This window comes from Hyperoodon ampullatus, assembly GCF_949752795.1.
Source record: "Hyperoodon ampullatus genome assembly, chromosome: 4".
Taxonomy (NCBI): domain Eukaryota; kingdom Metazoa; phylum Chordata; class Mammalia; order Artiodactyla; family Ziphiidae; genus Hyperoodon; species Hyperoodon ampullatus.
In genome coordinates, this window is record NC_136917.1 from 16052555 (window position 1) to 16066536 (window position 13982).

The 13982-nt window shown below is 38.9% G+C and overlaps 1 protein-coding gene across 1 annotated transcript in view; it reads right to left on the bottom strand.

Moving 5' to 3' along the window:
* The window catches only part of FBXW11 (F-box and WD repeat domain containing 11), a gene marked incomplete at its 5' end in the record, with an annotated part of 123402 nt that overhangs the window by 23112 nt on the left and 86308 nt on the right, over positions 1 to 13982 (bottom strand). The window contains 2 exons of the mRNA XM_079703901.1: positions 596 to 782; positions 10286 to 10511. Of these exons, the coding sequence (XP_079560027.1) occupies positions 596 to 782; positions 10286 to 10511 (413 nt within the window). The remainder of the gene's footprint in view (positions 1 to 595; positions 783 to 10285; positions 10512 to 13982) is intronic.

Consider the following 13982-nt stretch of genomic DNA (forward strand, 5'->3'; position numbering starts at 1 on the left):
GCTTTGTGAAAAAGCTAACTGAGTACATAACAAACATTTTCCCATAAAGAAAGCACAGCCCTAACCACCACTCACACCACCACCTATCTGTCCTAGCTGTGGCACTCTCTTTCTCTGTGCTGTCAGGGTACTGACATGTACAGAGCTATAAAGCTGTATTTCAGATAACAGGTTGTCTCTGAAAAATCCTGCCTGCTGTACCTTCCATCTTCAACCAGGATCAATATCTAATAGCAAAATGGCATTATTTGACTTTCTCATATTTTCCTTTTTCTTATCTATCTTTTGGTAATGGTGTCATCACCTAAGGAAAATGTGAAAGGAGAAGCATAAACACATAGCTTTGAAAAGCCAAACTGCTCAAACTGTACAATACATCTTAACAGTTAATAAATATAAATGAAATATGCATTTCAGAAGGGGTTATTCTAACAGCTTTAACTTTTTTTTCCCCCAACTCTTGACTACTCATCTTTTCCCACTTGTTTAAAATAGGCCAACATATTTGGCAAGTATAATTGCATTTTTTAGTAATCAAACTGACCCTAGGTCAAATAAACTTTCTTTCAAGGGAACAACCAACCTAAATACTTACCACCCTCTTCTTTCTGAAAGTCCCTTCCATAGAGGGTCAGTGCGCACCATTCGTTCAATCAACTTCTTCCAAAGCATTCCTTCGGAGATCACTCGCTGCCATTCCTTACATACCAGCTCTGCTGCACACAGAGACCTGGCATCCAGGTAGGAAAGAATGTTTTCTGCTATGTGATCTAAACCTTGCTCTACAAAATAGAAAAGGCAATGAAGGAATAGGAAGGGAGATGGAAATGTACCAGTTACCATTTCCTTAAAGATAAGAGGAATAAAGAAATCCTGAACCGGGAAACATACCTGAGTAATATCAAAAGTTCTTCAGATATACAAGTGCATGAGTACATAAACATATACACTTCTTTTTGGTTCTGATTTTTTAAGATAAAACAATTGATGGCACCAGTTCCTGTGTGTAAAAGCCAACCCTGGACAGTTCTATATTTGTCAGATATTATAATAAATGATTTCTTTTCATTTTCTTTTACGTAACTCTATGGGGTAACGACACCCCAAATTTTACAGATGAGGCAGAAAGAGGTAAAAGGATTCAAGGTTTTACAATTATAGGGTAGTGAAGCCAAGACTGGACTCCGATCTCTTGCTCCAAAGTCTGCATTCTTTCCCCTCTGATTTACTGTTTCTCGTAACAAATCATCCTGTTAATACATGACCTATGTGAATCCCTTGGGGCTAAGGAGACCAAAAAGGTGAGAAACACTGACTTATCTGAAAAAGTTTATGAAAAGTTAAACGACAATCCAAGAATTAAGTCAGGTGCACTAAGATGTATTTTTGTCAATCACTTCTCCATCTCCTTATGGAGGTAAAATCCTCAAAACCATGAACCACATGCCTAAAAGTTCTAGAACCTTAAGACGTTTATCCTACACAATGCAAGTATCCTCTCAAAGACAACCAAGATTCAGCCTTTGCCTGACATTCACAAAGGTAAGAAGATCACTATGGTCAAAGCTGTTGCCACCTGTACGCTCCCATCCTGTGGTTCTGGGCATGTCCTCTGCAACTACAAGAAATAAAGCTCATCCCCAGGCCTCCTCTGTGTTGGGGTGGGAACACTAAACACACAGTCGGAAAAGTCCAATTTCAAGTCTAGGTTCACCACCTAGAACTTCTATGACATGAAACAAATACTTAAACAATACTGAAACATCCCTGCCCCTTGGTTTTTTACCAAATAACATGGTAATGGCCAGTAACAACTGTCCTTTCTCACACTACCTGTATGAATCAAAAAAGTTTTACAGAAAGATTTTTTTTTAATTTTTAAAATTAAATTAAATTTTTTTTATTAGTTTCTGCTTTATAACAAAGTGAATCAGTCATACATATACATATGTTCCCATATCCCTTCCCTCTTGTGTCTCCCTCCCTCCCACCCTCCCTATCCCACCCCTCCAGGCGGTCACAAAGCACCGAGCTGATCTCCCTGTGCTATGCGGCTGCTTCCCACTAGCTATCTACCTTACGTTTGGTACTGTATATATGTCCATGCCTCTCTCTCGCTTTGTCACAGCTTACCCTTCCCCCTCCCATATCCTCAAGTCCATTCTCAAGTAGGTCTGTGTCTTTATTCCTGTTTTACCCCTAGGTTCTTCATGACATTTTTTTTTCTTAAAGTACAGAAAGATTTTAAAGACAACAAAGTACCATTCGGGGTTATTATTTGTTCTCTTTTTCAAGATAAATAGAAGGAGTATAGTCATACTAACTTGGCAGGGTATAGGTAAGTTGTTAAATTTTCAGAACCTCAATTTCCTCATCTGTATAAAACAGGGATAATAACCTCTGCCTTATTTTGAAAATATCACAATGAGATGATGCATAAAAAATGCTTTACAAACTAAGGTTTTTTCCAACTCTAAGAATGACTATTTACACTGTTGATTATGGTTTACAGGCCCTTCATATACTACTTCTACTCTATAGTAGGTCTAATACCCAAGTTATGATCTGATAATGAAGACTAACTACACTGGGACCACTATCTTTTCTTGCACGTCATTATATTAAGAGTTAAGGCCGTCAAAGGTTATACTGCCTTCATCTAACAGTCATATCACAGTAGACTCCTAAGATGGTAGTAAGCTGAATTAAAATCTTAGGCCCTTCCCCCCGAAACATCTATTAAAACAATTCCCCCTAATTTCTGTATTTGTATCGGTAGTTTAGAAGGGGAGGGCAGCTCACACGGAAGTCTACAGTTATTCTCTCTATAATTCACCTCCAAAGCTTTATCTGACCCTTCCATTTCAGTCTCTACAATTCTGATTCTGTCATACAGAAAAGTGGATATTCCACACCAGATCTGCATGGTGGGCAAATGCAGTAAGTCTTTACCCCAAGTTGCTGGCAAACATGTTAAATGGGTCAGAACCAAGGACAGCACCCGTGATTCTATATTTCCCTTCAAGCTATCATACACCCATTCATTAAATACTCACAAGGTACCAACACGGAGCCACCAGTTCTAAATCATCCGGATTTTATACTACTATTATCCAGCCCATATCTCTCTATTCAGTCCTCAAGGATATTTGGAGAAACTGTGCCCCATGAAGACACTATCATCTTTATTTATACCATGTTTCTGACTTGCTAGTCTCATAACTTTATCCAAAAAGGAAATCAAGTGAATTTGGTATGGTTACTCTCCATGTTCCCTTGCTGGTGCTTACTACATAAAGTTGGTATCGCAATTTTTTGTTTACAAGTTGGCACTAGCTGCTTTGTGTCACTTTTAAACATATATAACCTATGTTGATTATAGAAAAACTATAAAATGCATATAAGCAAATACCTTTAAATCCCTAAACCCCACCTCTCAGAGATACCGGCTTTTAACATTCTGTATACTATATCTTTCTAGGATTACACAACCCTACATAATCTTTTCAACAGCTAATTAACTTTTGATAATCTATTTGAGAATTAGGCTAGAATGGAACATCAAGTTCAATAGCCAATAGCTCCCAAATACACCTTCTCCAGTTCTCCCATTCTTAAGACCAGGAAATCTGCTCATCAATCATCTCTGGGTACTATCATGCAGGACTACCAAACTCAGTTGTACAAGCTGTATGTGCACACTGTACCCAGGAGCTCTACCTACTGGTTTTCAATTACTTCTCAATGTTCCACAATTCTGAAAATCACAGCCTTAGGTTCTGTCACTATCCAGGCACACAACATTTTTAGGTACTTGTTACAGGAGCTATGTTAAAGACATCTTCATATCTTTCTTGGACTACAATTATCCTGTCCTTTCTGGTTTTAAAACCATTATTCTTAGTGGGGAAAGAAAAAAGGATAAGCTAAATGAGGAGTGAAAATATGCTGTTTCTTTCTATTACCACTACACCATCTACTCCAAGTACACTGTCCCTTCATTCTACATGCTCTTGCTCCAAACAGTTGATTATTTTATTTGTTTTTAACTCTCCCAAATTCCTTAACCATATTGGACAATTTCACATTAGTTGGGGCTTGGCCTTCTTGATACCATTCTCAAAGGTTCAGGCTACCTTTTTGTGTATCTCCATGCACCTTTCTTCCATCTTCTGTCCAAGTGTATTTAAAATCAGGGAAATTCATGGATAATCACATGGGGTTCTACTTGTGCCTATCCACTGATAGGATTAGCAAATTATTAATCAGAACTTTAAATTTCAGAATCTCTCTGTCTTTAATCATATTTTCTTTTACAGTCTCTGGCCATGGCCTAATAAACTTAGCTCTTCTCTGAATTCTTCTAATTCTGGGGTACTTATCTGACTATCTTCTAGTTTCTACACTTAATATGAGAACACAGTCACTTTCCAAGGTTTATGTTAATTCTAATCACTAACCAAATCCTCCTAATTGGTTATAAACACACCCCTAGCCAATTCCCCTCTCAAACCCTCTGCTGAGAGAGGAAATGAACAGACAAGAACACATTATATAGCTGTCTTTTCAGGCCTCAATGGCTGCCACATCCCCATGGTCTATATATGAACTGGGAAAGCTGCATCCAAATCCTCCACCTGGCTGGGTAGTCTATGAGCTGGTTCTCAGAAGCCTGTGTGGTTATATCACTTAGGGTTACTGATTTGAGAAATAACAGCAGCAGAAACAGCTTCCTAAATATTCTCTGATCCACTGAATCAGAATCTCTAGATGGTGGGGACCAGAAATCTATATTCTTAAGAATTACTACCAGATAATTCTGACATGCTGGGAACTACTGCTTCATAGCAATAATATCCCTTTTAGACCTCACTGATTTCCCGCCACCTCAATATCTCACACCACTGGGCTATCCATGAGATTCTGCATAAAGAAGCTCATTATTAGACACATACTTCCTACTCTTTCAAATGCCACTGGTCCAATTCGGCAACATCTCAGTGAAATCTATGAGATTTGACTTATTTCATTTTGTTAATACTTTAAATTCACTTCATCCTTCTAGGGGGCAGCATGTTTTAGTTTCTCGGAAAATGCACTGGCTATAGAGCCATATAATCTGGGTTGAAGCAAATCAGTTTTCCTTTTTGGATGTCAGTCTGCCATAAAATAGGAATGAGATTAAATGCCTAAGAAGGATCATCTAGTATAATCTGCATGATAAAACCCTCTGAGATAGGCTATAAATAGCCTCATTTTATAGAGAAGGAACTTCTTAACCTTGTTGGAAAGGTTAATAAGAGGCGGTAATTCAGGAGCCAGATACAAAGCAGGTACTCGATAAATGTCAGTCTCTCTTCTTCCCTCTTCCAGAAATTGCTTTAGCTGATATCACTGGTCAAGGAAGCTAAGCAGTATTCCCCTTCCTTGTTACTTTCTGCAGAGAAAGTTTGACACACCTCCCCTAGCAAATCGCTAATTCCTCACTAATAGCTTGGAGTAAGTCTCTTTAAATATTTAAAGAAGACTAGGAATCACACAACCTCTATTTTGGGCACCTTGGAGTAGCTAGCCCCAGGAGCCATGGAGATCTTGTAACCTTCTGATTTCAAGACTATTCAGAACACAGAGGTTACTGAATAAGGGGGTCCATTTGCCTGAGCTAGAAAGTGCTCTGAAGGTGTTAAAGCTAAGCATTTTCTTAAGTATCAATGTCTGGCTCTCATTTACTCTATGGTGCTGAGACGCCCCCATCTCCTGCCACCCCCCCTTCCCAAGGCAATAAGAGGACACATTATGGCCTCAGAAAATGAGTCCAGAATACCGCACACACAGTGCTGAAGAAGTGCTGCTGTTGCTAATTATAGGCACCAGATGAAGGTCTGGAAATTTTTCAATAATAAATTAAAACAATTAAAAGGCAAAATTTTCAAAGCTCAATATGTAAATAACATTGTACCAAAATGAAACTCAAATGTGTAATGTCAGTTCAATGCCCTTGACTATAGCCAGTTTTAAGACAGCTGCTTAGATCATACAATTACAGAAACTTTTATTGTTTTAGAAACACATTTCAAAGAGCAGCTGCAAAGAAATTTCCTTCCCCACCCACCCCTGCTGTCCCTTCCCCCTCCCTAGTCACAGATCTAGTTGTAAAATCTGAAGTTAGAAACTTTCTTTCCTGACAGCAAAAGTCTGTCAGTGGATGCCTTTAACTTGGAATATACTGACCTAAGGATTCAGACACAAATGCTCAGGTCACGAAGTCCAACATTTTGTTATGCCAACAAAGTGGCACACACACCTACCTAAATGATGTCAGGATGAATCAATTCGGAAATCAGTGGGTGAATAATTAAAACTTCCTGGCAATAAATCGTACTGCAGGTGCTTCCTGCCTCTCTGGGCTTTTTTTTTTTTAACTGACATCCTCAGAATACCCACCAGATGCTAGGCATATTATATACAATGTCTTTAATCGTCACAATATCCTATAAAGTATTATTATCATTCCCACACAGATAAGGAAACTGAGGCTCCAAAAAGTGAGCTCACATAACCATTAGGTGCAGGGGCTGGGATTCAAATGGAGGGGCTGTCAAATCCAACACCCATCATCTTTCCACTCTGTCATGCTGGATCTCTGGCCCTGCATCCAGCCTAAAGCCTACACTCTGGTTCTTCCACATCGCGCAAGACCTCTGATCTAATCTCTGTCACATTCACAGTCCATAATGGTTTATCATCCTTACTTGAGGATGAGACAAAAGAATAAACCATGGCCAGGAAGGTAAGTGTTTCTAAAATTCTTAATTGCTTAGACACCTCACCAAACAGATCGCCAATGCTTATCGTCCTTCTTGAAGTACAATCTGTCTCTACTTCAAATGGTATAAATTTTCCCTTTAACAACAGTTCTTACAAACCACAAACTTAGCCTGCAGAAATTGACATTGCAGACTAAACATTTACCATGATTTTTAGAAAAGCATATCATAATTATCACTTTTTCCACTGAACCAAAAGGAGCCAGAGACCACAAACATTTTCCATTTTCCCTATACTGACAGGTACGATATTCACAGTAAGCATTAAAAAGTCAAAACTACAGACCGTTTTTATAGAATTAATGGTTTTCACAATCAAAAGAAGTCTTAAGTAGACTGTCAATTTCAACAAAGTAAAAATTCAAACTAAGGATCATCTACAGTAAAAGCTAAACACCAAAGCAGGATAATGATTAGTAAGTTGTTCCACACATTATTAAATCTAAGTATGAACAAACACATGGACCTGTTTCTCCCCTAATGCTCTTAAGGCGAGATCTGTGCTAAGGAACTAATGCCAGATTTAATCCAAGTCTACTAGACACTAACTAACACAATCAACTTGGCCAGCTTGTCCCCAGCTATTAGATTCATATGTATGATATATACTGACATATGTATATATGTTCAGATCAAATCCTGTTAAAACAAATAGCATTTTAACAAAAATATTTCCATGTCCCAGCCAATGGTCCGTTCATTTCATGTAATACTCGATACCACAAAATTCCACTTTAACAGAGATATGGACAATGCCTTAAAATTCGCTGTAATGAAAACTGAATTGTGTGCAATTATACTAACCATATTTATATACATAACACATGTTCATCTGTTCTGTCTCTTCTCCAATTCTGTACACTCCCCAAGAGAAGGGGCTGCCTCTGAACTATACTCTGCAAATCAAGAGAACTACAACAGTGCCACCTCGTGGATATTCTGTAAATATAAGTTGAGTTCCCTGGTGCTCTAAAATGTTTGAGAGGCAAAAAATAAAAATAAACCAAAACAACAGAAAGCAAACAGAATGGATTTGCCTCAAAAAATGGGAGCATAGCTTCATTTATTTAAAAGCACTTAAGAGGAACAAGTATAACTGTCAACTTTAAAAACTACCCTGTCTCTTCTTGGTGTGAAATGTAGCATGAGTCAGTAGAAAGTCTTGGATGAGGGGGGTTCTGAGTTCTGGGCTGCACATACAGAGGAGCTGCAGCACATGTGCACTCATCTTACTCTAATTCACCTAATAATTCTCTCTCTCATGCAATTAGAAGCATAGCTCTTCTCTCCCACTCTCTCTCTCTTATAATTTAATTAAAAGTAAATGTTACTGAATTGGGGTGTAAACCATGTATACTTGAGGCCAGTTTAAGGCACTGTCCAGAGTAATCTTAACTGGAAGTGATTTCAGTTTTTGTACTAGCTTTTGCACCAACCCCCACCATCACCTGCAAAATCACAATAACCAAGATGTATGATCTTAGGCATTTCACCCAATTCTTTGATCCTTGGCTTCATAATCTACCCAATGAGAAACAGCACTAGGTGATGGCTAAGATCCCTTTCAGCAATTAAATACTATGATTCTAGAAAAAGAGGGTTCATGTTTTGTTTTTCTAGAAATACTAATTCAAGAATTGAAAATAATGCTACATTTCAGCATAAAAAGAACAGTAGGGTCAAAATTTTCTAAGCTAACTCTCAATATCCTTAAAACACTCCCTTTGTAGAAAGTAAACTTACAAGTTCTAGAAGAGGGATTAGGAATCAGAGGCTGGCATGTCACTGTGCAGCCCCAGGTTTCAGGCCTGAGGCATGAGCCCAGGTCCTGTCTACTGTGGAAATACTTAGACTATGGAGTCGTGATGCACTGTAAATCACAGACAGGCTAAGAGAGAAGCTACTCTTTGAGGAGCCATCCAGAAGCTCTGAAAAAAGGGTAGGGCTGGTGGCAATGCTACTGGTTTATCCCTGGCTATTTCTAGGCATACCCTGGCATGGCAGCTGTAACCTCCAGGTTACCCTGACCACATTAAAGGAGAATGTTCGGCCAGCAGTCTCACATTCTCTTCAAGAGTGAAATCTCTCTATCTTACCTAGACAAACTTAAAATAAAAAATTTAAAAAAGAACACAGAGAGAAAAGAATTAACGAGTGACCAAAAATCAAAAAGGGGGACTTCCCTGGTGGCGCAGTGGTTAAGAATCCGCCTGCCAGTGCAGGGGACACAGGTTCAATCCCTGGTCTGGGAAAATCCCACATGCCATGGAGAAACTAAGCCCGTGTGCCACAATTACTGAGCCTGCACTCTAGAGCCCGCGAACCACAACTGCTGAGCTCACGTGCCACAACTACTGAAGCCCACGTGCCTAGAGCCTGTGCTCCGCAACAAGAGAAGCCACCGCAATGAGAAGCCCGTGCACCGCAATGAAGAGTAGCTCCTGCTCACCGCAACTAGAGAAAGCCCGCGCGCAGCAACGAAGACCCAAAGCAGCCAAAAATAAATAAATAAATAACTTTAAAAAAAAAACCCCAAAAACAAAGGGGGATGAACAGGCAGAGCACAGCGGGTTTTTAGAGCAGTGAAACTGTTCTGTGTGACACTATAATGGTAGATACATGTCACTATACATTTGTCAAAAGCCACAGAATGTACAACACCAAGAGTGAAACTTGAAGTATGTACTTTGAGTGATAGTGATGTGTCAGTGTAGGTTCATGTATTGTAACAAATGTACCACTCTAGTGTAGGATGTTGATAGCAGGGAGGCTGTGCTGGGGGTTGTTGCGGGTGGGGGGGAGGATATGGAAACTGTACTTTCTGCCCAATTCTGCTGTGAACCTAAAACTGTTGTAAAAGTAGTCTTTTTTTTTTTTTTTAACCAAAGTAAACTTAACTGGGGGATGAGGAGGGAGAGAGAGAGAAAGAGAAAAGGGAGAGAAGGACACACTCATGCAGGGGTAGGATAGTGAGGGAGAGGATGCAGAAATAAGTTTTAAGAAATGTAATAAGACATGCTATCAATTTCCCCAATACTTTTCTGCCATTCCCTAAGTGTCACTTCAGATATAAATGAACGTCTTAAATTTGGGGACACTTCCCAAACACTGTAGGAAAAATTGTCCCATATTAAAAAAAAATACTTATAAAGGTAAAATGCAGATTCTATAGACACCACATCAAAATAAAAAGTACAGCATTAATTCACTAATGTAGCAATAGTATTGACCAATGATCAACACTATTAATCACAGAAACTGCCTACAGTTCCTAGATAGATGTTAAATTATAACTCCTCTTCAAGTACCACATATTAAAGTACAGTATGTGTCCCAAAGAAATGCTGTCTCACACTGTACTCATTCATTCATTTCACAAACACCTACTCGGGTCCGTCTAGGCTCTTGGGCTGGGCATTCTTCCACTTCTCAGCTTTTTAAAAGACAAGCATGGTTACCTGGTAAAGCGGTAATAAAGTCCCGCTGCAACATGGGCTTCAGGTAAGAGTTAATATGTCCATGCTGGTAATGACACATTCGTGAAATAAGGTGTTCCACAAATTCCACTTGATCTGATTCAGACCACTGGTCAAAATATTTAATACACAAGTCTTTTTCTTTTTGATAGTTTCCTTCTGATGGCCTCTTTCTGGAGACGATCACTGATGATGTTCCATTACTTATCTATTTTAGAAAAACAAAAAAGTAATTAGTTTGACAAGGAAAATAAATCTTAAGAGCATATCATCAGAAACATTTTTTTGCCCTGTGTATTTATTCTTAAAATGCCAGTTTTACCCTAAAGCCAAACTCTATTAATTAATTTAGCCAAACTTTATTAATTAATTCAGGAAATAATTAAAAATGTATTCAGGGCCCATGTACTCGAATTAGTCACTAAAGTAATGATAAAGTTAGAGTTCTATCTAAAGCTAAATGGTGTCTTAAATCATCATTCTCCAATGCTTATTCCAAAACCGTGCTGTTATCAGTTAACTAATGTTGGAGAAGACCATCTTAGAAAAACTGTTCAACTTGGCAAAGTGGCAACTGGTTGATTATTGATGGTTTGTTTTCCTTCCTCAAAGTTGGAAGGTAAAACTATATCACACTTGTGCATGCATCAGAATAACAAAAGAGCTTGTTAACACATAGACTGCCGGGCCCACCGAGGAGGTTCTGATCCTACAGGTCTGGAGTAGAGGCTGAGCACTTCCAACAAGTCCCCAGGTGATGCTGATGCTGCTGGTCTAGAGACTGCACTTCAGGGACCTCACTCTGAAAACCACTGGTCTATGTAACGGAGAAATCAGAGAGCAATTCAACCTAAAAAGCTTCATTTTACCTAACAGTTTCAATCTCCTCCGTATTATTTCCAGGGCTGCTAACTGCTGACGAAATCGTTTACAGACTTTCACTCTCTCTTTCAATCACCTACTCAGAAAGTGACCCAAGGTAAACCACATATGCCTGAAAAGTTCCTCATCTTATTTAGTTGGTTTATGGATATCCCACAGACTCCTATACTAATAGTTGCATCTCTCATCAAATCTACATGGTCCTTGCATAAAATCAGTATACTTTTTAAAAACTGAAACTAGGGCTTCCCTGGTGGTGCAGTGGTGGAGAATACGCTTGCCAATGCAGGGGACACGGGTTCGAGCCCTGGTCTGGGAAGATCCCACATGCCGCGGAGCAACTAAGCCCATGCGCCACAACTACTGAGCCTGCGCTCTAGAGTCCGTGAGCCACAACTACTGAGCTCACACGCCTAGAGCCCGTGCTCCGCAACAGGAGAAGCCAACGCCATGAGAAGCCCGCGCACCGCAACAAACAGTAGCCCCCGCTCACCGCAATTAGAGAAAGCCCGCGCACAGCAATGAAGACCCAACACAGCCAAAAATAAATAAATAAAATAAATTTTAAAAAAACCCCTGAAACTACATACACTGCACCTGGACAACAATACCCAAAAAAATCTAAATCCCTAGACTGAAGCCACAACTGCTACTGATATTATGAGGCTCAGTAATTTCCCTGTTTACAAACAAAAGAACCTCAATACTTTCGTCAAACATTTGCCAAGCCATCTGTCCATCACTATTCTGAATGCCCCTTCATGTGTAACACTAGAAGGAATAACATATAAGAGTATTTTGAAAACTGAAGAGTTGCATCACAAACATCCATTAATTCCATTAGGAGCTTATTTCAGAAGTCTTACATGGGAAGAACCAAGAGCTTTTGTTATCAGTATATCCCCTAACTTAAAGTGAACTGAACCCATCCCAGAAAGAAGACATCCTTTGTAAATATCCAAAGGAGTCTTTGGCCTTCCTTGGTAAAATCTTAAAAAGCCTTCATATCTGAAGTGAGTTCTTATGTCGACATTTAGAGGTATAAACCTGGAAGGCATTAATCTCCCACCTCACTTATCTTACCACTTCCTTGTCTGAGAACGTTTTTTCCCTTATAATTTGGGTGAGGGAGAGCTCACTGACACCGGACACCACCAGGGGGCAGCATTGAACAGAGATTTTTGATGTTGCTTGTAGTAAAACATTCATATCAAACAGAACCAAAACATCAGCATTAAGAACAGATGAAGTAAAAATTCTTTGCTGTGGTGAATATCAGCTAGCATAAGGAGCACCTTTGCTACTTCTAAGCATAAGGATGTTCACCATAATGTTATAATAAAATTCAGAAAAAACTACCCAGTTACAGGCAACTGGTTAAAGTGAATTATAATACATCTACACAAAGTACTACAATGCAGCCATTAGAATTAGGTTTATAAAGTAAGATTTTAATAACAAGAGAACATGTTTATGAAATAGTATTAGGGACAAAAGAATTTTATATAGCATATGATCACAATAATTTGTGTGAAGGGGAACACGCCAAGAAAAAGTAAAGAATATAAATGAAAATGTTAAAAGTGCCTAATCTTGAGAGAGAAAGCTACATATTTTTTCCTTCCCCTTTTCTTTCTATATTTTTTTCATAATAACTTGCCAAAATAATTGCTTTCGTAACAGGTTAAATATAATTATGGTAACAACTTGCATTTGTGTACTGCTTTATTGTTTATAAAATACTTTTATCTCACTTGATAAGCAAAAGGGTTATTATTTCATTTACAGAAGGGTTCCTAACCATCTAGCCTCCTTAGAGCATCGGCATACCATTAACTAGTTGACTGAAAGGCAGATGGAAAAAAAAAAAAAAAAACCGGAAAGCTAAAGTGTTAAGAACCACTGTGAATTGAAAATCAATAGTAAATTAAGAGAATCCTGTCGCAAAATACCAGACGTGGAGGGAACAGCAGTCAGTCTGCACATGTTCCCCCTAAAATAACAGTATGTGCCCAATTCTACAGCACATTTTCCATTTCTATTTCTAACCACCTGCTTGGCCCAGAAAGATCTTCCTGGAATTGCACTGCTTTGTTTCTTTTCATCGTAAATTTGTTGGGGACACTTTATTCTTGCTAACTCCTTTGCTTCAAATCAAATGAACCTAGAGAACTTTTTTTTATCATTATTCTCTTCAGATTTAGATTTGTTTTGCTTTTAATTGTATCTTCATGAAGGGAAAAATTATGTGTACCATAATGGTCGATGAAAACATGAAATCATGAAACTTTATATGCTCTCCATCCCGCGCCTTACAAAAAAACTGGAGGATTGGAAGGAAAACTGGAAAACTAAAATAGAGCTAGGAGAGAAGGAAACTGAACTTAAAAAGGAAAAGGCAAACAAATAGGAAATGGGGGAGAAGGGTGACGGTTGGGAGAAAAGGTCAGTGCATACGCTGGTATGCGGCATGGTGCCATTCTGGTGACAAAGGACACCACCACTGTCCATCTTTGGCTTAGACAGTGGCCCCAGAGACGGAATATTTTGGGCTGCAGCCAACTTCAGAAACTTGGTGAGAATTCCTAAATTCTTTACTATTCATAATGACACTTCCCTAAGGAACAGAAGATAAATTAGGGTGAATTCTTTTTTTTTTTTTCTTTCGTGGACCATTTTAAAAGTCTTCATTGAATTAGTTACAATATTGCTTCTGTTTTATGTCTTGGGTTTTTGGCCCTGAGGCATGTGGGCTCTTAGTTCCCCGACCAGGGATCGAACCCCCACCCCCTGCATT